Here is a 24,725-nt window from a genome sequence, read left to right as displayed (position 1 = left end):
ACTCTATGGAAATCCATCAGTGTAATCATATTTTCTACAGGAAGTATGCACAACGTCCTTTGTAAACAAAGAGGAGCATAGTAAATTTTCCAGAAAACAATGAATGCATGAATATACATCATAGTTAGAAAATATCTTGAACAAACAAGCATAATAGATGTTGACATTGCTGGCCGTCCGTATATAGTTGTGATTGATTGGATCAATCGTCACTCTTTGTAAGACAGGGCCAATGTGTTTTCCTGCCACTTTATTCCACAGCGCGAAAAAAATTGGGTACTTGGATCATCCATAGAGCTCCATGGATCATCCATGCTTGAATTCGAAGTAATTGTGAACTTGGTACAAGGTTGAGAAGAATGGAGAGGAAGGGGAAGGAGGGAGGAAGAGGGGGGATGAAGAGGGAGGGTGCAGGAGCCGTGGGGAGGTGTGATGGGGGAGGGGAGAAAAATGCAAGCACCAGATGACTAGTTCTATATTCAAGGATGGGAAATTTATGGAATAGGTTAATCTCGAGGGCCTTATTCCTCTTCACAATGTAATGAACAGACAAAAAGGGAAAGGGAAAATAAGATCAGAAAAAAATGATATAAAACATTAAAGTTTTTTAATCAAAGAGGAATAAATGCCTGATCATCCCTCATTTTATTAATGAAAGAGATGTACAAATAATGAGAAAAAAATAAACAGGAATAGTTGAGATCGTGGGGAACTCGGAAGAGGGGGGGGCGTCTTGCAAAACGTCAAAAAATCAGGCATGCGTAGAACCGTGTTTATATACGTCGTGTCATATCTTTCCGCTATGATGTGAGCCGATGAACTGTCATTGTGAGCAAGCAACAATTACAGCGAGTTATTTTCTACTACTTGGATGTTAAACTCGAGACACTTCGCTTCGAATAAGCGTTAGGTCTAATTAGCCAACATGGTGCGAGTGTGTATCGATCAGATAGAGTGGAGAAATTATATTATTTGGAATATACTTCTGATTTTATTTTCCAAAGATGTACATGGATTTGTCAGTAAGTATAATATTTGTTTCCAGATGCATGACCGAGCAGCCACAAATATCGAAAGTTAGTAGTAGTAGTAGTAGTAAAGTAGTATAGTAGTAGTAGTAGTAGCAGTAGTAGTAGTAGTAGTAGTAGTAGTAGTAGTAGTAGTAGTAGTAGTAGTAGTAGTACTACTACTACTACTACTACTACTACTACTTGCTATTATTTCCGAAATTTAAGGTCAGACACATTCTATTTTTTAATTATATTGAGTATCTGATTATATATTTATGCGTGTTATGACCCATATTATTCTTCACTCAATTGGTTCTATTATTATAATATTTATTTTTTTGTAATTGAAAACGACACTGTGCATTCAGCTTTTTGAAATCATACGATTCTAAAGGTTGTTTACAACTACATTCAGGCATGCAATGAACAAGAAAATAACAAAAATGAAAATTCAACAAGATGGCAGGGTCAACCATTCGATAATAATCTTCCTGAGTGCATTGTATGCCGTTTAAAGTGTGTGTGTTTAAGTGTATCAAAAATTATTATTAACAAACAGTACTGCTAACTTAAAACTTCATCTGAATTGATTATGTAAAAGATTGTTGTTATTGGTGATTATCTTTTTCCAAGAGAGAAAAAATATATGAAATTATGATATCTTTTCACGTCTTTAGAACACAAATATTATGCGTTCAGAATGGAAAATTATAAATATGCAAAAGATGATTCATTTAGAAAAAAGTTGGGAAGTTGTCTTTTTTGGGGATAAACATTATTTCAATTTATTGCTGGACTATTTGAGGTTATAGAAGCGACCGGAAATGAGACAAGATTTTTTTGCGGCGATAAACAATTCTGATTAATAACCAAAAGATCCTTTGTTCATCGCCATATTTATATCGTTGTTTTTTCTGCATGGTGAATCATTACAATTTTGTTTTTGATACATGCGTCATTGTCCGTCTCGTAACATTATCTAAACCGAAATATAAATAAAAGAAAAGGCAAGATATGACAGATTGCCTAGTGACTTAATTCCAAAGGAATTTTGAACGGATGTGCGGCCTTCTGACTCGATTCTCGAAGTTCAATCCTGAAAATAATTGCTTTTTCTAGTGATCTCATGATTGCTGCATGCAGGCGCGCTTGAGCCGCTATAAGCTCCCCGTTAATCATGGGTTTATTTCAAAGTATAGTGGAAATTAAGATTGCCAGCGATATTTTCAAGTCCGTTGCTAGAATGAGCCTCAAAGCATGAGAATTAAAAATTATAGATTATGAAGTCATAAAAAGAAAGATCCCGGGCTGTTTGACATAGATTTGCGTTGTTTTGTTGTATTTTTCGTTGGAGGGACAAAAGATGCGTTTGATGAATGAGATCATGGACCTATTGATGAGAGGGAGCAAAGCGAAAGAGATAGAAAGGATTAGCTGCGCTCTTCTTTTCTGTATGATATGTCCAGTCATTTGTTTTCATCTGTTACATATTATCTAATCCTTCCCTCATCGATTTTTCTCTATCTCTCCCAATCTCTTTCTTAAATCTCTCTTACCCCCCCCCTTCTCTTTCTTTGTCTCCCCTCTTTCTCCTCCTCCCTCTCCCTCTCTCTCCCCCTCTCTCTCTCCCTCTCGTTCTTTCTCTCTCCTCTCTCCTATCTGTATTTCCCTTCCTCTCACCCATTTCTCCCTTTTTTATTCCTCTCACTCAGTTTTCCCTCACACACTTCGACATTTTCACACTTCATAATTCCAACGATAGCCTGCAATCATGGCAATACAAGTCATAGTTGATCCCCAATGTTAATATGATATCAAAATATTTCATCTGGGATTGTAGACAACAAAATAGAAGAGATCCCCAGCTGTCTTGGCCGGTGGCTTTGTGCCAGTATTAAGTTAATTCAATTGCATTACACATCGAGGGGCTATAACATGCACGACTATACATGTATAAATAACTATTTTCAATTTCATTGTTTTCGTCTAAAATGAATTGTCGGACAGTTTTAAGTAAATCAATGAATTGAATCTGAGTAATTTGTATATGGGCGGTGCGGAGATCGATATATATACCTCCGAGCAAACAAGGGGTAATCTTACAAGATTTTGGCCATGACAAATCCCTACGCTATATCTGCTGCATCATTAGAATATGCTAAATAAGTACGTCCATTTATGAACTGTATTTTCATTTCATTTCATTTATTTCCACAAAATTAAAATATATACAAAGCAATATACAAATACATTTTAAAATAGTGGTGGACCAAATGAAAGCTCATCAGGCTTGTTTGGATGGCCCAAAATATGATACTAATTACTTTTAAATATGGAACACTTTGATCATAAACCAATCAAAACATCCTTTGAATACACTGGCGTGAATTGGGGTCACATCCTTGCCTTGTATATATGTGGAAGCGGGGGGGGGGTTATTATTTTGTGTAAAAATGCAGGTACTTAAAGTTAAGTGTATGATGAACATTGATGACATAGACAAGCCAATGCCGTTGATGAAACCCAGAGGCAAGGAAGGACAGCAATATTTCCCATACACTTTACAATTTCACCCGTTTATAGGGGATTTTAAATTACAATTGATTCCATTACAATCTAAGAAATATTCCAAATATGACTTTTGTTCAAATTTTTAAATGTTGTATCACCTCCCAATATAATCTTAAAGATTATTCATGATCTTTCTTTTTAGTATGTTTCAACGTTGGAGGTTATACCGTATTGTGGCCTGTCATGCTCACTATTTTCATGACAGTGGCACCCTTAATCCCAATAATCATGATCTCATTTTTGTTTTCATTCTCATCTCACCTTTAACCAGTGAGAAAATGAGTTTTCATTGAACATAATCTGGACTGTTTAATCCTATTTACTCTTTATATTTCTTTCCTTATCATTTAAAGTTTAAGTTAGTTGTAATATATGTATATCATTTTAAACGACTGAAGCAACATTTTCTAGGCTCGCTCACTACACTCACTCGCAGCTGCATTTCTGTATGAATTACACACATCTTGAAAAAGATTTTGGTCATCATTCTGTCTTCAAATTATTGAAAATCTACTAGCTCGCTTCGCTCGCTCGCATTTCAAGTTTACTGTTATTCATTAGACCTATTTTATATTCCAACAAGTCCATTAAAATATAGTCATCGAAAATATCGTGATGGGCCTTTAACTGAAAGAGGTAGTATTATGAATACATATTTACAGTATATACCTAGTCGTAGGCCCTTGATGTGATAATTACACATTACTTGCATGAAAGAAGTTTTCGGGACACAATTCTGTCTTCCAACTACTGAAAAATTAACTCGCTCGCATGTTGATATTAACAGTAATTCATTACTTTATATCACAATAAATCCATTACAATACAGCCATCGAAAAAAACATTAGAGGCCTTTATCCAAAAGAGAGTAGTATTATGTACACGAATATATGTATGGGTTATGGAGATCTCTCTGGTGAGGAAGCGATAACAATGAGATAGGAAACATGCTACCACTGATCACTGTTACTATAACAATAGGACATGCACAAGAGAGACCATCATCACAGCCGAAGAGAAGTTATTAGCATCTCAATAATATCCATATGATAGCTTTAACCCCTTTAGCATTACAAGTGATGTTTTGTTAATCGTTTATACACATAGCTGCTACCTTTATGATAATTTTCGATTCCTGTTCGATAAGTGATCTTGAAGTGCCAAAACCTTATTATACAAGGAAATTTCCGACCATTGTTAAAAGTTTCAGCATTGAAAAAATCTTTATGTTAGATATGTTATACCCGGTACAACATGGCCCTTGGTGTGGGGATGTCGAGTCCCCCCCAAAAATAGAATTTCAGGTCAGTATATTGCTATCACCCCCCCCCCCCCCCCACTGCTCGGATTTACGCCAGTGAACTTAGGTCTCAGGGCCTTGCCTTTCATACAAGCATAACTTTTTATGGCAAGCCCCTCCGTTCTGTGTTTTTGTACTTTTGGCAAAGTCGGTTTCATCTCTAAAGCTATACTAAGCATGCTAAGTGCGAATTTATATTTTCTATGATTGACATAAGTTTTGATATATTTGACTTGGTAATGTTATGTTACTTTGTTAATGCGAACGTGAAATCAATAATACAAATACAAGTAACCACAATTATACCTCCATTTAAATTAAAAAGCACGATTTAAGATATCATTATTTGCTCAACACCACAACGTTATAGAGATCTTGAGAGCAAATTCTATACTGCTTTTCAAATCTCGATGTAAAAAAAAATCTTAAGAAATATAAGTAAATAACTAATTAAAGAAATAAATAACAGATGAGGCTATACAAGTTACAATAGCCGAAAAATCAATTTCCGTTTCCCTCTTTCTCGCTTCCCCTTTTCACAACTTGAAATTCGTAGGGGGTGATCACTATAAAAGTTGTCTGCATCCCAAAATTTCTCTGATCCAAATTTGTAGCATGTTTACAGGTGATACAGGACATCAGCCAACAAAAACCCAAACCTGGAAAACAGCTTATTTGCACATGTTCAGATACGCCTTACTAATGGATGTTCTCACTAAGGTGCACATAATTATGTCGTTTAATCAAGGTGAGAAAGAATCACGTTGAGCACGAGAAGGCTGTTCACACCGCAAGGGGGGACCGTGGGCGGACCGTGGATCGCGCTATCGTAGCGTGATCCACGGTCCGCCCATTGGCATTCGCCGGATTCACACCGCAGTGAGATAGCGCGGTCTAGCGCGCGCTAGATCGCGCTATCTCTGCGGTGTGGAAGGTACAACGTCGTTTCGGTCCGCCCAACAGCGAGCCACGGCGAGCCAAAACGGCGTGCCACTGGAGCACCTCTTGGGGGTGGTCCACGAGAGATAGCGCGGTCTAGCGCGCGCTAGATCGCGCTATCTCTGCCGGTGTGAACCCGAGCTACGATAGCACGCCGGAAGTCATCGTTCTACACGCGGCTAGCATAATAGGCACAGCGATATCGAGCTCTCAACTAACTAGTACGGGTTCGTATAAATAGCGCGCGAAATCTTTGACCGCTCTGACCTCATGACGTCACGCGTCATGGCAACAGGACCTCTCAAAAAAAGGGGGTGCTACGATAGACCGCGCTATCTCACTGCGGTGTGAATCCGGCGAATGCCAATGGGCGGACCGTGGATCGCGCTACGATAGCGCGATCCACGGTCCGCCCACGGTCCCCCCTTGCGGTGTGAACAGCCTCCAAGAGGTGCTCCAGTGGCACGCCGTTTTGGCTCGCCGTGGCTCGCTGTTGGGCGGACCGAAACGACGTTGTACCTTCCACACCGCAGAGATAGCGCGATCTAGCGCGCGCTAGATCGCGCTATCTCTGCCGGTCTGAACAGGCTCAGACCTACTAGAGTAGTAGGTCCATGCTCTCACAGTGTGAATGTAACGAGTTCATTCATTGTTTTCACCCCTTATCCATAATATGCCTTTTTGTGTTCGTGGTATATACTTTATTTATTTATCAATTTATCTATAAAAAACATCCGGTGTCATCCGTGGACTGCCGTGTTGGCAAAGCAATTGTGGATGGTCAATGTAGCTGCCGTATTGGTTCATTTAGCTGCCGTACTGGATCATGCATGTAGCTGCCTTGTTGGTCCGTGTAGCGGCCGCCGTTGGACCCTGTAGCTGCCATGCTGGTTCGTGTAGACACCCTGCTCTGCCGACATGGTCCGTGTAGATCCGTGTGTACAGCGTGTACAGTCAACAACGCTCGTCGATGCTCGAACAATCCGGGGCAAAACTATCACTGACCTATCATGCCGGCATGATCTAGCGATTGCCGTGGAGCATCTGGAGGATTCGTGATTAAATCTGAGACTTATACCCTATCTAGGCCGGGGGGGGGGGCTCTGAGCCGCCCCCCCCCCTCAACGATTCGCGCAATATTTTCACCGCACAAAATTTTTTGACCGCGCCGCTCGCTGACTTTTTACTTTCAGGTCTTGCGCATCTTTTGAGACCAAATTTGCGACAACCGGGTACGCGGTTCCGAAATTACGCAACATTTTGTAAGTGCATGTCAGACCAAAAATTGCTCAAAAACGTGATTTCGTGCACAAAGTCAATGCAAATTGTGTTTTCAACCCATAATCATTATTGTATGATTATTTTTAGCTTTGCTGGTCAAAATGGATTTATTTTATGCTGTTTATGATCTCAAAAGAGTCCCCGACAAAGTTCATTGAAAAAATAATAAAAAACAAAAGGTCAAAAAAACATAGAAATACACAATTAAGTAATAGCAAAAACAATATAATACATAAGAAATTGTTCGGATATCGCAATTTTTTCATGTTCATTTGCTGAGAACACCACAAAGAGTTTGTACACCCAAAATTAGAACATTTGGAGCTTTATTTAGGGAATCAGATGAAAAAGTATGGTTTTGCATACTGACTTACGCATAAATTAGCATAATTGATTAATAGCGATTTGCATGAAATAAATTAATACAGAATTATGTAGATTATGTTCCAGGCAAGCTGCGTGCCAATTTTCAGCGCGATCGCGCGATCGACGGTCGATATCTCAAGGGGGGAGGCCTGGGAGCCCCCCCCCCCCCCCGGCCATATGATCTCCCAAAATACCCCGGCCTAGATAGGGTTAAGTCACATATCACATCACACGGTTCATCAAGGATCTACACGGCAGTCCTCCACGGATCATGCGGGCGTGATCCGGGATAGTTTTACCCACCCCAGATTGAGCGTTGACGAGCATGATGACTGTATTCCATGTTATCTACGCGGTGTCTGTATGCATCCACGCGGTGCATACACGGACCTAGAGGGTCTATAACTGACCATCATGGCGTCAGCACGGACCAACACGGCAGCTACAATGACCAACACGGCAGCTACATGGACATCAGGGCATCTTCATGGACATGCCTACATGGACCAACAGGGCAGCTACACGCTCAGACCAGAATGGCAGCTACACGGACCATATATCCTCGATTGCTCTGCCAACACGGTAGTCCACGGGATGACGCCGGATATTTTTGACTTCTCAAAACTGCTGTGTCGCCTTCCCGAACGTACACGGACCTCCATGGACTCCACGTATGCCGTCTACATAGATTTCTTCCTGGACCACCCCGAATCACATCCGGTTTGGTCCGGTGTCAATAAAAACTGGGGCGAAAGTTTATGAGGAGCAGCTTCATGCAAACATTATCATCAAGCAAGATGCTCCAAGAAAAAAAAATGTCATAAATTTGATTCATCATTTGTGTTACTTAACACAGTCATGATTGTTCATGCCACTTGGCTAAAAAGACAGTATAACTAATCAAATTTAAAGATAACAAGTAATAATCTAGTCACGCCTTCGGGCTTGGGGCAATACGTTTCCCACGACGAGGCAATTTACATCATAAAACAAACCCAAAAATCATTATAACAGATAGAGCAGTTGTAAAAACTTCATTCTGTACACGACAAGGTTCTATCTGCAACAACCCCTTTACATTACCTATATCTGATTGGAATTGTTACGGCTTAGGAATCGAGTCACCCAGTTGTTGGTGATGACTTGTCGACACTCCACCCTAAAATATTTATGGAACCCGAACGCGATCACGAAGTGACAGATTCTGTTGAGTGCACATGCACGGCCCATAAACCTGATGAACCACGGAATAGAACGGTTACTGAAGCCCTGCTTTAAGGTCACGATCAGGCTGAGGGTATAGATGTTGGCAAGCCACATTACTAAATAGGTTCCAATCACGGCGAGGTGAATTCGGGTGGCCTTGTAGTTGACCCGATGACCGATGCGGGCACAGGGTTTCTCTTGTCGTGGACCCCTGGCCGATAACTCTTGTGAGGATGATGTTTTAACGTTGGTAGACTGTTCCCTGTTCTTCGATTGTACGGTCGAGGGCTTCGTAGTGGAGCCTGGTGGTATGTGCATGTTTGCAGATGATGCCTGTGATGTGCTTGGTAGGCTTAGGCCTATATCTGGCGGGAGGACTGCAACCGATGCCGATATAGAAATCGGTACCACGCATTGGCGTTGGGTGTTGCTTCCTGGACGCATATTTGGCAGTTTCCTGCTGACGTCTCTTCTTGCCACCGGCATTCTCCCACCAACTTTTCCAAGACGTCTTATTGGCTTTATGACAAAAGCACATGCCACCAACGTGAATATGGCAGCCAGGGCATTCATGGAGAATGCGAAATAATAAAAAACTCTCATTATATGCTTAAGTTGCAGGGGGACGTCACAGTAAGAGCGGCCTGTATAGTCGAACGGTTTCACCGTCCACATTGCTGGTGCGCTCATTGCAAGCGAGAAACCAAAAGCAACGGCAGCTGATACAGCCGAAGTCCGTTTGGTGATCCGCTGGTGTGGTTTACACACGGACACGTAACGGTTAAATGAGAGCAGAGCCGATAGGAAACTCGACGAATTCGTCTCGAGGTAGAAAGTTAAACCATGAAAGGCGCAGAAGACGCCACTCACCTTCCGCCCAAATGTGAAGTAATGATAAATCCGCATGGGGCTGATGGTAATACAAAGAAATGCGTCGATGATCGCTAACCCGATGACAAAAACCGAATATGGTGTTTGTTTTCTTCGAGAATATACGGTTATCATGAGTAGATTTCCAGGTATGCCGACAATGATGACGATTAAGTGCATGAGCGTTGAAACAATATAGTAAATATCCATATTGAAAGGGAATCTTGATTAAAGAATGGTCAGTATCCATAAATTTAAAAACCAATCCGGTTGCTGATTGTGGCGATTATAACGAATATCAAGGATTGTAATGGATTAGAACGATGAAGGGGGTTCTAATGACGGGGAGGACAACGACGAAGACGAAGGCGATGATGATGATGGTGATGATGATGATGGTGATGATGATGATGATGGTGATGGTGGTGGTGGTGGATTTATGACGTTGATCATTCTATATTCAAGATTTATGCTACGAAATTATGCCAGCCGTAGCGAGGATGATGAAAATAACCATGCGGAGTGGTTGATATGACGATGCCGGGTGTGGTGATGACTCGTTATGTTAATATTGGTAGGCCTAATTGTGGCAGTAATGTCTAATGACGATCAACAAGAATGCATCTAGGTCAACGATTACTGTCTTGTCCTTTACAGTCTGACCGTATCATGATCACCACTACAAATTATTCTCTTACGCTGTTAATATTTCAGGGTGATAAATGGAGAAGCTGATCATTTTGATGACGTCACATCCGGTTGCGAAGACTGCGAAGAAAATACGAATTGTAAAATTAGAGATGTCTGCAAAACCAAAACTAGGCTTATAAAAAAAGCTTGGAATTAACGAACAACTTGTATCAAGAGGAAATTCTTTGCAGAATTTTACATGATATTTTATACATATGAAATAGGACTCAGTCAATCCGTTCCGCATGATATTTTTGTCAATATTCTTAACTTAAGAAATAAATACTAAAGATATGTGAGCCTTTTGAATATGAATAACAGGTAAAGCCCTTTGCATACACTTGTTAAAATCAAAACCTGTTAAAAAAAAAACAGTAATTATTACTGGCAGCCGGGACTCACAAACAGTATGAACTGTTAAATTGCGATGGGCTGTAAAAATGCAAAAAAATAATAACTGTAAAAAAATATATAATAATAATAATAATATTCATTTAACATGAAAAGCGCTGTTAAATTACAAAATACGAAGACTATTATATTTTTTTTATACAATAGGTGCACTGCAATCAACGTAAAAACACGATAGTTCGTCAGTATTTTTACAAAGATTATTATAGTTTACTTTTTTTACATTTAATTTGTAATTCTACGTTACATATCACAGAAATACTTTGTGTCGTCTGTTTTTTAAAGGTAAACAATCCTGTAAAGTTACGACTTTTCTTTGTAAAATTACTTGTATTTTAACAGTGTACAGAACCCTGGTCGTCCATATTTAAAGCCAAAGTGAATAGTACAATCCAGTAGTCTAAGGGTTAATAGAAATAATTACCTTTTATAATGTAAGTAGTTGAAGTTGCCTGCGCTTCGTTTTCTCCTTCAGAACCCGCAAAATGTTATGAAGAGTGGCGCGACGAGCAATACCCTTATAAAAGCGAAAGAAGTCTAAGCTGTTGACGTACAAACGAAAATATTCGTCACAAAGATATAGATATGAGAAGAAAATAAAGTTTACTAATTGAAAATAGCTCCGACTCCTAAAGTTTATTGTTCGACTGCATCCTAAGCCTCCTTGAGGTGTTGAAGAGATAGAGAAACAATTTCCCGAAGCTTTTTTAAAGGTCCCTTCTGCATGCTAATGGATTTGATGATTACATAATCATAAATAATATAATATCTGTGCTCGTCATCACGTTCTTTGTTCCTATTTATGGAAGCGTAATATAAAGTGGTATAAATGAGACTGATTAACGGGTTCACATTTTAAGAAAAGCAGTATGAAATTATGAGTGAAAGAAATTTTCAAGTCAATTCTTTATTTCGTTTCCATGTAAACATAAAGTAATATAAATCAGATACATTGATTGAAATTTGCCAAATAAAAGCAGAAGAGAATTATGAGTGGAAATTATTTTCAATTCATTTGTTTGTTTCGTTTTTATGTAAACATGGTATAACATCTTATGCATAAGATAGAAAATTAATGGATTGACATTTTAAAGAAAAACAGTGTAATTGCGAGTGGAAATATTTTTCGATTCAATTCTTTTTTCATGTTCAGGTAATACAAATCAGATGCAAATTAATGGATTGACATTTTAAAGAAAAGAGAGAGCAATGAAAATGGAAGTGACGGGGGAGGGGTCTACTAAAAGCAATTCTTGTAAAATGTGGATCTCTCTTGGAAATTTAAAAATAAATCATTGGGTAACTGATTTATACAAGAGTATATAAGAAAAAAGGGGGAACGACAAAGGTTTAGATGAGACTAAGACCAGCAACGTCAATATCTAAAATGTAAATTAGTTCACATCGTGTTTTAGACATGATGTATATTCATATATTCATCGTTATCTTGAAGATTCAGTGAGATTCTCTTTGTTTGATTAGGTAAAAAAAAAAAAGAATGGATGGATTTCCATACAGTTGAGACTGACTGGATCAATGGTAGCTTTTTGTAAGACGTGGCCCTGGTCGGGCCTGATGCAGGGTCAGTCACACAGAGATGTCTCAGCCATGTAGGAAACATTGCACATTATACGGAAGAGCGCCAGAAAGAACAAGGGAGAAGTAAGGACAAGAATAAGAAGACGAGACAAAACAAGAGACAAGACAGGACAAGACAAGATACAAAAGAACACGATAAACATAATTGTGAAATGCGAGGAAATATCAAATTAGGGAAAATCTGACCACAGACCAGTTTAACCTGGTGTAATAACAATAGTTAAAAAATAAGATTTAATAAATACACTGTTAACAAAAAACCTGATTTTACAGAAAAAAAAGAGAAGATTTTGCAGAAAGCAATAACAGTTTCATTCTGTAAATTCATAAAACAGGGGTTCTTCTGCAATTTAACAGAACATATCCGTTTAACCACTTGACTGCTATAGGCTGGAATGCGCACTGACCCCCCTGGTGCTACTGAATGGGACTAACAAGTTAGATCTATTTGGGACTACAACCGACAGCAACTTGGGGGAAAAAATTCTAAATAATCCCATCACTTTCCTCATCACTATTTCCAATATCCATTAAAAAAAATCATCCTCCCCTTCTGACCCAGATCTTTCACTAAATTTATCACTCCTATATCGTCAAAATCCTTTGATTCACTTCTCCACTGCGAGTCGCCATTTTGAACTGAGCGTCGTACACTTTCACTATGGCAAATTGAATACAAACATTTATAAATCACTGCAAAAGTTTCGATAACTTTTTTTGAATAGCGCCATCTAATGTCCATAGTCTGAAATTTGATATACACACGCTGTTTTCATCGTAGGGGTATTGACAGCGTGGTGCTGACGCCTCAAACAGAAGATAGGTCAAGCACGTAATATTACGTGCCTCGCACAGATCGTACGCTCACCCAGCACGTAATATTACGTGCTACGCAGTCAAGTGGTTAAAAAGGGGAAAAGGGTGTTTTATTTAAGGAAATACACCAAATAAAAATTTCCTGTAATTTTACATGATATAATGTAAGATTACGCAATCTGGTAAGATTACAGGTGTTCTCGAGACTCTGCTGCAGGAACTTCTTTTATTTCAAGGATGAATTTTCTAAAGGTGTACATAGCCCTTGGTGTAGGGAAGTCCCCATAATTTTGAATTTTTAGGTCAATATATTGCTATCACCCCCCCCCCCCCCCCCGCTCGGATCGGATTTACGCCAGTGATGTGCACACAGTGCTGTTACACAGTGACAAGGTGATAAAAATAATCGACATTGTCAAAATGAGCCAAATCCACATATAAATTATACTCGTCATGCAGTGTTCTAGGTTTTCCCATGTTGTTATGTATACACACTGTGGTTGACACTGAATAACAAGATAAAAGAAAAAAAGAAAAGAAAAGAAAAGAAGAAGAAGAAGAAAAAGAAGAAGGATGAGAAGGAGAAGAAGAAGGAGAAGAAGAAGAAGAAGGAAGAAGCAGAAGAAGAAGAAGAAGATGATGAAGAAGAAGAAGAAGCAGAAGAAGAAGAAGAAGATGAAGAAGAAGAAGGAGGAGGAGGAGAAGAAGAAGGAAGAAGAAAAAGGAGAGGAAGAAGAAGGAAGAAGCAGAAGAAGAAGGAAACAATTATCTCATTGATAGCAATGATGACTGATGTAAGGATGATGATTTGGACCAAAAAAAAACTCCAAAAAATCAACCACGTTGACTACTCAATTTAATTTCGTTTATCATTTGTCCTTTTCACTGAGTATCAAACAACGTCGTTGGCTACTTGGTTTATTACTCATTTCCAAACTTAATTGATTATTTGGCCAGTTACTAGTATCCTTTTATGCTTCCGCGCCGTCCTGTGTTAAGATTTTTTTTAGTACAGATAATAACAGGCAGAGAAGCCGATTTTTCTTTTAAAAAATAAATAAATAAAATAGTCAGTCTTTTTCGTCTTCTGAGCAATAACACCATTATTTTTTCCCATTTGCAAACAATAGTTTCAAATAAAGATCTTTGTTCAGTCTGATGTATCTGTGCTAGTCTTGTGTGAAGACCCACTTGTTGATTGAAATTTCAAGCAGGGTCCGTGCCTGCAGACATGGGAGACTAAGTTTCAAATGCTTGTCCGTTCGATCCAGACGGGATGACAATCGAAATTTGACTAGTTATATAATGTTTATAGCACCCTTTTTCAAACACCTAACTAAATTCCTTCTCGGATGTTATGAAATTACACTTCCGTATAAGGCAGAAACAGATACAGATTCATGGTTACACTTCGTAATTCCGAAGGTTCGTAATTCCGAAGGTTCTTTATTCCGAAGGTTCGTAATTCCGAAACACGTAAATTGCCTATACCTCGATGTTCGTTAATCCGAAAACGTAAAAGGGTTCGTTAATCCGAACATTTGTGGCGTTATTCCGAAGGTTCGTTTTTCCGAAGGTTCGATAATCCGAAAACGAAATAAGGTTTGATGTTCCGAAGGTTCGTTAATCCGAAAACGAAATAAGGTTCGTTGTTCCGAAGGTTCGTTAATCTGAAAACGAAATAAGGTTCGTTGTTCCGAAGGTTCGTTAGTCCGAAAACGAAATAAGGTTCGTTAATCATTTCTTTTTCGGACTAACGAACCTTCGGAATTACGAACCTTATTTCGTTTTCGGATCAACGAACCATCGCAATTACGAACCTTCGGAATTACGAACCTTCGGAAATACGAACCTTTGGAATAACCGAACCTTCGGAATAACGAAGCTTCGGAATTACGGATGTATGCGTAATTGGTTATGCATTGAAAAAAAATGTGACTTCCAGGTTTCTGTTAACTCACCGGGCAAGTGTCATTCATTTCCCTTTCACTCTTCTATTGAGTTTGAAAACAGTATAAATTGTGTCAAAGGTCAAGTCCTCCCAAGAAATATGTTGATTTCAATCAACTTACAGAGAAAAATCAAACAAACATAACGCTGAAAATTCCATAGGAATTGTATGTAGAAATAAGAGAGTTATGACATTTTAAAGTTTCGCTTATTTTTCACAAAACATTTAGATGCACAATTCAGTGATAGGCAAATGAGAGAGTCGATGATATCACTCACTCATTATTTTCATTTTCTGTTTGTGTTTACAATATTCTTCTTTTTTTTATAGATTTGACAATAAGGACGAGCTTGACTGAACTACAAAATGTTAAAACAATGGTAATTAAACAAGTTTAGGGAGGAATAAAACTTTGTTTTACATGACTTGAGGAGAAAATTATGACATGAAATATTTCATATTTCATAATATACAAAAGAGATAGAGAGTGGGTGACGTCATCAGTCCCCTCAATTGCATACCGTCCAGAAATATTTACTGTATTGTGAAATTAAGAGAATATGTTTAATGTCATAACTTTCTTATTTTATATCCGATTTCAATGAAATTTTCATTGTTATGCTTGTTGTATTTTTTTTTTTTTTGGGGGGGGTGACCTTGTCCTTTTAAATAAAGTCATTATCGATATATCGATACTATCACATTTTCATAACCGTCATAAACACAATATTCTCAATCCGCGTGCTCCCATCTCCATTACCATGATTACTTCTTTCCATTATTTCTGGGGGTTTAAGGTTTAGTTTGGGTTGTGGTTTTTTGTACTTTCTTGGAAGGCATGTTAGGTCGAGTGTTTCTAAATTCTTTAACCAGAGTAAGTATTAAAAAATTCTAATGTGTAATGTTAAAATGCCATCATTATGTTGGTTAAAAGGAAATCCAATCCAAATGAAAAGTTGCTTGAAAAGTCAGACGAACCGACAGATGACAGTTCTAACAATATCATATCGGACAAACAATAAGGAAGTTACTTAATATTATACCGAGGTTTTTTACCTGACTGCTAAGAAAGCACGAATGTCTGTGAGCAAGCAACCAGGGGACCGACGGCTTAAGGTCCTCTCCGAGGGACCTGGTAATGAGGATAAATGCCTTACCAAAGGGCACTAGCGCACCACTTGTGAATCGAACCCGGGTCACCGGAATCCGAAATCCCCGCTCTTAATGTAGTTATTCAAACAATAAATGTTTTTAAGTTGCAGAAACTTGTAATCTCTACGTATATACGGTCTATTGTCCTATGGCGGTTTCGAATTTGCAACATTGTTATGCAGAAACTTATTTTTCATCAATCATGTTAATACACACAATTGCCAAAATGTCATTTTCAAAGGTTTTAAAAAGGGAATTCTCACTATAATATTTCACTGGTTTTACTTCGAAAGATAGTTTTCGTTCATGAGGATGTGATATATTTCAATTTCTACACCCGGGGGAATGAGCTTAGTACAAATCCCTGCAAAGTTAAGTGCACAGCTTGGGGGGAAGTTGTCCTTACCATTTTGTCATGATTTACTTAATCGTATTGACAATATCTCAGTGGTCCAGTTTTAAACCTTGCGTAACATTCTTCTTGTCCAATTTCTATCCAACTTTGACCAGTCTATTTCAGGGGCCGCGGAAGCGGGGGGGGGCTGGGGGGCTTCAGCCCCCCCCCCCCCCACTTTTTTCCAAAACCGTGTACAAAAACGTAAAAATGACCATAGGATTGTGATTTTTTGCATGGTCAGCCCCCCCCCCCCGACTTTGAAAACCGTTCCGCAGCCCCTGTGTTTTTCTTATTTTTTTCCCTCTCTCACATACCATTTCATGACCAAGGTTCGATTTCCCATTTAAACCTGGAAACCACTCGACTACAACATGATAATGATGTGATTATAAAATCGATCCAGGTTATCATCGGAACAATAACTGTTGCATTAGCATGATTAGTAATTGCAGTTTCCAGACAAAACGCACGAATGCCGGATACCGGGGGAGTGTTTCATCAACATTTTCATCCGACAAGTTGTCAGATCTGACATCTTTCTCTGATGTTGATTGGCTGAGAGGTATTTTTACTATGGTAACTGTCGGATAAAATGGGACTTGTCGGATAAAACGTCCGACAAGTCCTTTCATGAAACGCCCCCCAGATACACATGACAATCATCGGATTTCCCCAGGAATATGGCAAGACAAACGTAAACCATTTATAAATGATTGGCAGGATTGGTAAAACACATTCCTCTAAAATAACTAAGATTTATTTACCGGTAATGTGTGGAACAGACAAAGATTGTGGATGTGAAGTAAGTATAAAAGAACCACCCCCTCCCCCCTTCCCTCTGTGTGTCCGAATCCGTTCCCATTGTTTGGTTCATATAGTTGTTGTTGTTATGTTGGGGGGGGGGCATTGGAAAGCAGACTAAAAACATGTATACAGCAATTTTATCCATCAATAAATTTTTATCCACGCACTCTCGATAGGTAGCAGAATGACTTTGCCTGTCTATATGCACCCTATATCTTCCAATATTGCCCTCAAAATCCACTACAAGTTCTTAAACTTCAGAACATCACTCGACGACCCGAGCCCAGGTGTGATGTCATCATGATGTCATCATGACGCAGGGCATGAGTAACGTAGCAGCATGATCCCGACTAAAGGCATCATAATACCTGATAGTTCGGTCACGCTCACTCTCAATTCGAATTCTTTGTTGTTAGTGAACTTGCGAGCGGGATGTCGAAATCTTTCCGTAAGCATGGTAAGCGCGCGGGGCTTACGCGGACCTCATACGGCCTTGACTGCCTCGCTTGTATATCATGCTTTTGTTAATCCAATTTTTTTGTTGATGGGTTTGGATGATCAATGTTCGGGATACAGATATGAATGTGTCAGAGGAAGACGAAAGGGTTACAGATTACAAAGGTTTTCTTGACAGGAAGTGATAGGGTGATATCAGAGACCTGCTCGGAAGAATCTCGCGATCCGCCTTCCCCGATGACAAGGCCATGTTCACACGGGTCGTTTTTCGCGATTATTATCGAATGGGCAAAAATGGGATAATAAAACTATACCACGCGTTTGGGTCGATAATATGCAAATCGAAAAATAGTATACAGATATTGCCTACCTAGAGTTTGAATATAACATTTCCTCTCCCCGACGGAGTTATATTTTCCCAAGGGATTATATTTTGCCCGAAGCGCGCAGCGCTGAGGGAAAATATTATCCCGAGGGAAAAATATAGCTTCGGAGGGGAGTTGAAATGCTATTTATTAAAACGATAGACCAGGCAATATCTGTTATATTATATAGTTTATGTGGATTCGCCATCAGAAATTGCATTCATCATCTGGCTCAAACCCGAAATTCTTGCTACAGCTCTGATCCATCTACGTCATAATAGATTTTTTTTTTTTAAATACATCAAGCGCGTTCTTCATGCAATCGACGCGTTAACATTAGCGCGTACATCAAATAAACAATTACCTTGTTACGCAACTTGTATGCAGCGAGTGACGTCATTTTAGTGAATATAACGCCGCAATTGACAATACAACGCAGTATATTCCCTGAGGTGACGTCAAAACCTAAAATATAACAAATGCGATCCTCGCAGCTATGGTCACGTGATGGCGTATTGACCTATCACTGATTCGAATCTACATAACCTATGTAATATTGCAAAATATTGACCCTGGCGAATTGAATAGTTCGTTAAAGAAAAGCAAGAGTCATAACCAACTGTTATTATTTCGAACATTTTATTCATTCAACCGTGCAATTACAATCCTTACTCTAACCCAATACCCTCTGAGATATTCAGACCGGAGTAGACGTCGTAGTAGCAAATGCCGTGTCACAATCTAACATGATATCATCTCGCTCTTCCTTTGCAATATTAAAAAAAAAATCCAAATACATTAAGTTTGTTTGTGAGTGTATGTCTGGATGAGTTTTAAAAAAAAAACGAAAACAAGTCTTGTGTGTTATAAGGACGAATGCAATGATATTTAAAATTGACGGATTTGCCAAAAACACTATCAACCAATGAAAATGAAACATTCCACAGTGTGAACACGGAAGGAAATATGACACGTACAACGTGGAAACACAGACAGGTACAAAAAGCAATTCATAGTGTCATGATTACTTCACAATATCGTCGCTTATCACTCACTTTATACTCAGTATATATATATATATATATATATATATATATATATATATATATATATATATATATATATATCATCCATCGCTAAGCTACAACATCAAATATCTTAGGTGACGAGTGATTGGAATCGTCGAACGCGTCACGTACAAATCGAAATTATAACTAGAAAACACATCTAGGTTCATGTTTTTACAGTTATAACAAACATGTAGGGCATTCAAACACACATTTAGGTGTTTTACTAGTCCAATTTCAATGTATTTGATGAAGATGTGCTTGATTCTGATTTTGTGAGGTGATCGATATGTACATTTTTTTTTCTTTCTCTCACCTTTTAGATGTTCGTCTTGAGAATGGAAATGGAAATGGAGCGCATGAAGGAAGCGTTGAGATCACTACTGATCTATACAACTGGCAGATAATATGCGGAAGCAGCGAATTCGATATACTGGATGTAATCGTGATTTGTCGGCAACTAGGTTATCCGGGTGCTAACCGGGCTTTGGCGAGCAGTCCATACCCGGCAGGCAATTACCCGATGTCTACGACTGCGTTCCGTTGCTCCGGGAATGGTAAAGAAATTTTCCCCTTCACACTTTTTTCCCTGACTTTATTAAAAGAGCAGGGCAGATAAAAATTATCAACTTATAAAGAAAAGTGTATGTTTGTATGAAAGGTTATAGAGGCTACTACATTAGACTAAAACGAGCTAGATTGAAATAAGATTGTTGATAAATGCTGTGTTGCCGTACAGATGTTACTCCATGCTATGTGACAACTTGCCTATGAAGCATGCCTTTCATCATATATTTACCCAACAAACAAGCAGCGGCGTAACAGGGGTCGGTGGCCAGGGGGGGGGGGGGGGCAAGAGCCAAAAATTTCCAGGGGAGTGTTTCATCAACATTTTCATCCGACAAATTGTCAGATCTGACATCTTTCTCTGATGTTGATTGGCTGAGAGGTACTGTTACTATGGTAACTGTCGGATAAAATTGGACTTGTCGGATAAAACGTCCGACAAGTCCTTTCATGAAACGCCCCCCCCCCCCCCCCCGGTCATATCATGGTATGAAGAGGCGTAATGGTGTAATGAGGCGACTATTTTGAGAAGGCCAGATATTGCGTATCGGGCATAATTTATCTATATTTTTAAAAAAGTTGCGAGCGAAGCGAGCGAGCAAAAATTTTGACCTTTTTAATACAAAAATCCAATTTTGTGATAGATTTTCCAGAGAATAATATGTTTCACTCTTCTCTCTTTAGATTTCTTTTTTGTGGTCTGTTCGCCACTGTGAACAGGATTCTTTGCGGCAGTAGCGTGAAGAGTACAAAAAAAAACGAGGGGCGCAGTATATATAGCACATGTGCTAAAAAGCTGCTTTATATAAGTCCCGAGCGAGCGAAGCGAGCGAGAAAAAAAATCACCTTTTAATGAGAATCTAATTTTGAGCTATTTTTTTACATTATTATTCAGTAAATAAAATCATATCCTACACTTTTCCTTTGCTTTTTTTCCTCCTTTTTTGTTCTTGTTTGTAGAACTTTTTGGGGCCATGGCCAAACCCTTCAATACGCAGTGCTGTGCGGTTGGGGACCGGGGCGGAGCCCCTGGAACTTCTTGATATCAAAGCCATTTAACCTCGCAGATTGCCGCTATTTTAATCAACTCGCGGGCATATGTACAGAATATAGCTTTTACACAACACATTTATTCAACACAGTTGCGTAATGAACCAAATACTTTGAGGGGGCAAAACATAGCAATGTGGGAAAAATTTGTAAAAAAGTCGTCAGCGTGCAAAGCGAGCTGGAAAAAAAATTGCCTATTAAAATTCTAATTATGTGATAGATTTTTCCATTATATTCAGCAAATAACACATTTCATTGTTTCCATTCATTTCATTATACGTTGTCTCCTATAATTTCTTTTGGCCAGTGATTGAACGTGATTGAACGGGGAGGGGCGTTATAGAGCTATTTAAAGGTTATAAATGAAGAGCCCCTACTGCGTGGGGTCTGGGGCAAAGCCCTGGTAGCTTATTTGCATAAAATTTAGCAAGCTTATAGCACAATGTTGTATGCAGTCCATCTTTCTTCCCGCTCTTTAATTCCAATCATCGGTATCCCGGTCGTGTTATTATTTTTTTTTCTTTTCCCTTTTCTTTCCTTTCCAATTTAGCGTTTGAATAATTACATTCTCCCTTCGTTTCCCGCTATTGTTTGCCATTTTGTCATCTTTTAATATATTTCCCACCGTGCTATTGCATTACATAGGCCTATTTCGGAATGATTTATTCTTTCCCAAATGTTCTTCTTTCGTACATTAATTTTTCCCGCTTTCCTTCCTTTTCCATTAAAAAAATGTTTGTTTTTTTCGTTTTCTTTTCACTTTTCCCTTTCCCTTTCCTTTACCTCCTTTCCTTTTCCCTTTCCTTCCCCTTTCCCTTTCTTTCTCCCTCCTTTTTTTTTCTTTTTCCCGCTTTTCTTTTATTTTCCCGGTGAAATCCGCCAGGGGGGCAGCTTGCCCCCCTGCCCCCCGCCTGTTACGCCACTGCAAACAAGCACCCCCCCCCTTCCCTCCCCCCACACACACATCGGGTGAATTGCTACGCAGCCATTTTCTGAGTGTATATATTGCCTTATAATACATGGTACAGTCCCATCAACGAAACCGACTCCAAAACGACCGTTGGTAAGTCAATTGCAAAATAGCATAATTATGCCGGTCTCGGACTGTTTCGCAAATGTGACTGAATCATACGCGTGTTCTTCGCCTGTTTCATATGTAATCCTATAGAATGGGGATCATGCATAATTACCGACGCATGGCCAGCCATGCATCCGGTAAATTTGCCTCGCGTCCGGTAATTACTTATGCATGGCTAGCCATTCGTCGGTAATTACTTAGGCATGGTTGTAAAAAAAAAAAAATCACAAAAATCCAACATTTTATACAACAAATGATGCACAAGGTTTTTTTGTTCATCGGTAGGACTAGTGAGCATGCGGTAATTATGGAAACTAGTCTAAACCCACTTGGCTGCGTCTCGTTGGTTTTAATATTTCCATAGTTACCTGATGCTCACAAAACCTACCGACAAGACCGATGCACTCACATCTGTGCATTATTTGTATATTTATCCTCTCTTTGTCTTTTTGGATAAGATATCTGAATTGCTACTGCTTGCTACTTTTTTCTATTCAATTTCAGAATATCATCTAAATAACTGTTCCTACATCGAAACCCGATGTGCTTCTCGACAGGTAGCCGGTGCTGTATGCTATAGACAGGGTAAATTTAAAACGTTCTGTATCCTCCATCCCCTCTTGCCTGTTTTGCTCTGTCTCTGTCAGTCCTGTCACTGTCTCCCTGTTTCTCACTCCCCTCCCCCTCCCACCCCCATCTCTCCCCCTCTCCCTCCCTCCATCTCTCATTCTCTCTCCCTCTCCCTCTCTCTCTCTCTCTCTCTCTGTCTCTTCACCTGTCTATCCATCTCTATCTATTCTACATTCTTTTCGTAAAGGTAGAAAGTATGATTTAGATATGGTCATAATATGAGTCCTGGATATATGCTTCTCAGGTCAGATTCAGAACCCAATTTTTACTTGAAATTTGTCCGGCCTTTTTTTGTGGGGGGGGGGGGTCGGACATGTTAGATTCACCAAAACAATATTGTCTACTGTCTATTTTATATTTTTCCCAAAAAATACCATCGTCCTCGCTAGTTACAGGTATCAACCAGGATACTCTACTCAGTAATTGCTACTTGAAAATAGAATTGAAAATATAAATTGATATACCCATGCCATGTCCTCTTTTGTGTTTTTTATGATTGCTTCATATGTAATTTATAGTAGATTAATAAATTAGCAATATCCTTTCACCACCAGATAGCGGATACCTGGGCTGTTTTACCGACTTGTTCACCGATCCGGTGTTGACAGGGGCAGACGCAATCGACTCGGCTATGACGCGTTCTCGATGTCTTGATTTCTGCATCACCAATGGATTCGTGTACGCGGGGTTGAAGTTCGGGACAAAGTGTACTTGCGGGAGTGAAGGTGTCGATTACGCGAGGTACGGGAAAATAAGTGATTCCGAATGTCATTATCGGTGTGGGGGAGCTCCTTCAGAAAGTTGTGGAGGATACGAGACACTCGCTGTTTTCAGAGGTATGCGTTATTCTTGGCTTGTAACAATTATCTGATAATTTTTTTTCTATATTCTACAAAATCCAATCATGAATAAAATCGTATTTAACGTTTCATGAATATTCGATGCAAAAAAAAAATTTTTAATAAAAAGTTTCATGTTTGTTTCATAATCTTGAAATCAATTTCAGGTGTGTATAGTCAGCTACAATGAATGCAATACATTTCTCGCCCAAATAATTGATCGGTGTCATCCAGTCAAACTTTGCTTAGCAGCACATTAAAGTACATCTACAAGTACAAATATTTTCACAATCAAACGAATATTATTGATGTCACATCTAAGATAGCTCATGATTTTGCTCGGTATTTTTTTGAATAGTTTGTATTATAATACATGTTCAAAAATATCATCGAAAGTAATTCATATCTATGAATATATGTGTCGATTTTACTATCATGATTTTGCAGTTGCGAGTAATAGACCAAGGCCTACTAGTCGTCCCATGACGACTCTGACGTCATTTTATCAAAACGGACGGACCACAACGAAAGGTGAATATTCATATATAAAATACATTTATATTATAAATATTGTTTCAAGTAAATTGTTTATAAATATTGTGATTCCTTATGATTTATTCAATAAATATTTACTATAAATATAAAATATATCTATAGAACCCGGCCATTAAGCACTCCCCCTCAAAAAAACTCACACACCCACACATGTTTGATAGTGCAGGAAGGGGGCATCAAATTATACACTTTCTATCGTTTAACCCCTTGATATTTTATTTCCTCCAGGGAACCTTTGCATGAAACTGTTGCCATAAAAAATCTCTGGCAAATAAAATTATGCATTGAAAATTACACATTATCAAAATCTTGCAAATAGAGTTTTTAATGGCAACGGGCCCCAGGTGGCATAAAGAAATTCAATTTGAAACAAGCTTTGGGGCCCATAGCCGCCCCCCCCCCCCCCCTTTACACCCATTGGCCTTCTGTTATTCCTTTGAGAGAAACTTTCTATATTATTCATAAGACTGCTGCTTTAATTGTTACGTTGTTCTCTGTCTAATCTCAAAAATTGCCCGATGACCGTGCATCCACGGACCTACTAAAGGCACTGGATACAACCGTACACAACCGGAAGTCACATATGGTTACCCAAGCACCCCCGCGGTGACGGTCAGGATGGTGGCAAAGGAAGGAAGTACGTATGAACACACGATCCCCTCTCTTTAATGTGTCCGCAATCATCATTCACCTTTTTAGTTTACTCGCAGCAAGGAGATTTAAACAGATCTCCTTACTCTCAGGCAGTGGCGTAA

At 39.0% G+C, this 24,725-nt stretch overlaps 1 protein-coding gene across 3 annotated transcripts in view; it reads left to right on the top strand.

The window, feature by feature from the left end:
- The first annotated feature begins 789 nt into the window (after positions 1–789).
- Positions 790–24,725, top strand: part of LOC129280303 (uncharacterized) — a 29,775-nt gene continuing 5,839 nt past the window's right edge. Inside the window, exons 1-6 of one of the 3 annotated variants that reach the window (XM_064112136.1) lie at positions 790–1,022; positions 19,575–19,808; positions 22,451–22,531; positions 23,131–23,412; positions 23,863–23,946; positions 24,518–24,607. In XM_064112136.1, coding sequence (XP_063968206.1) covers positions 926–1,022; positions 19,575–19,808; positions 22,451–22,531; positions 23,131–23,412; positions 23,863–23,946; positions 24,518–24,607 — 868 coding nt within the window. In that variant the 5' untranslated portion in view covers positions 790–925. The remainder of the gene's footprint in view (positions 1,023–19,574; positions 19,809–22,450; positions 22,532–23,130; positions 23,413–23,862; positions 23,947–24,517; positions 24,608–24,725) is intronic. The other 2 variants (XM_064112138.1, XM_064112137.1) reach the window with 2 other exon arrangements.

The sequence above is a fragment of the Lytechinus pictus genome, chromosome 17, assembly GCF_037042905.1.
Source record: "Lytechinus pictus isolate F3 Inbred chromosome 17, Lp3.0, whole genome shotgun sequence".
NCBI classification, from domain to species: domain Eukaryota; kingdom Metazoa; phylum Echinodermata; class Echinoidea; order Temnopleuroida; family Toxopneustidae; genus Lytechinus; species Lytechinus pictus.
Note: the sequence above shows the minus strand (reverse complement) of the source record. Positions and strands in the feature narration are given on the sequence as shown.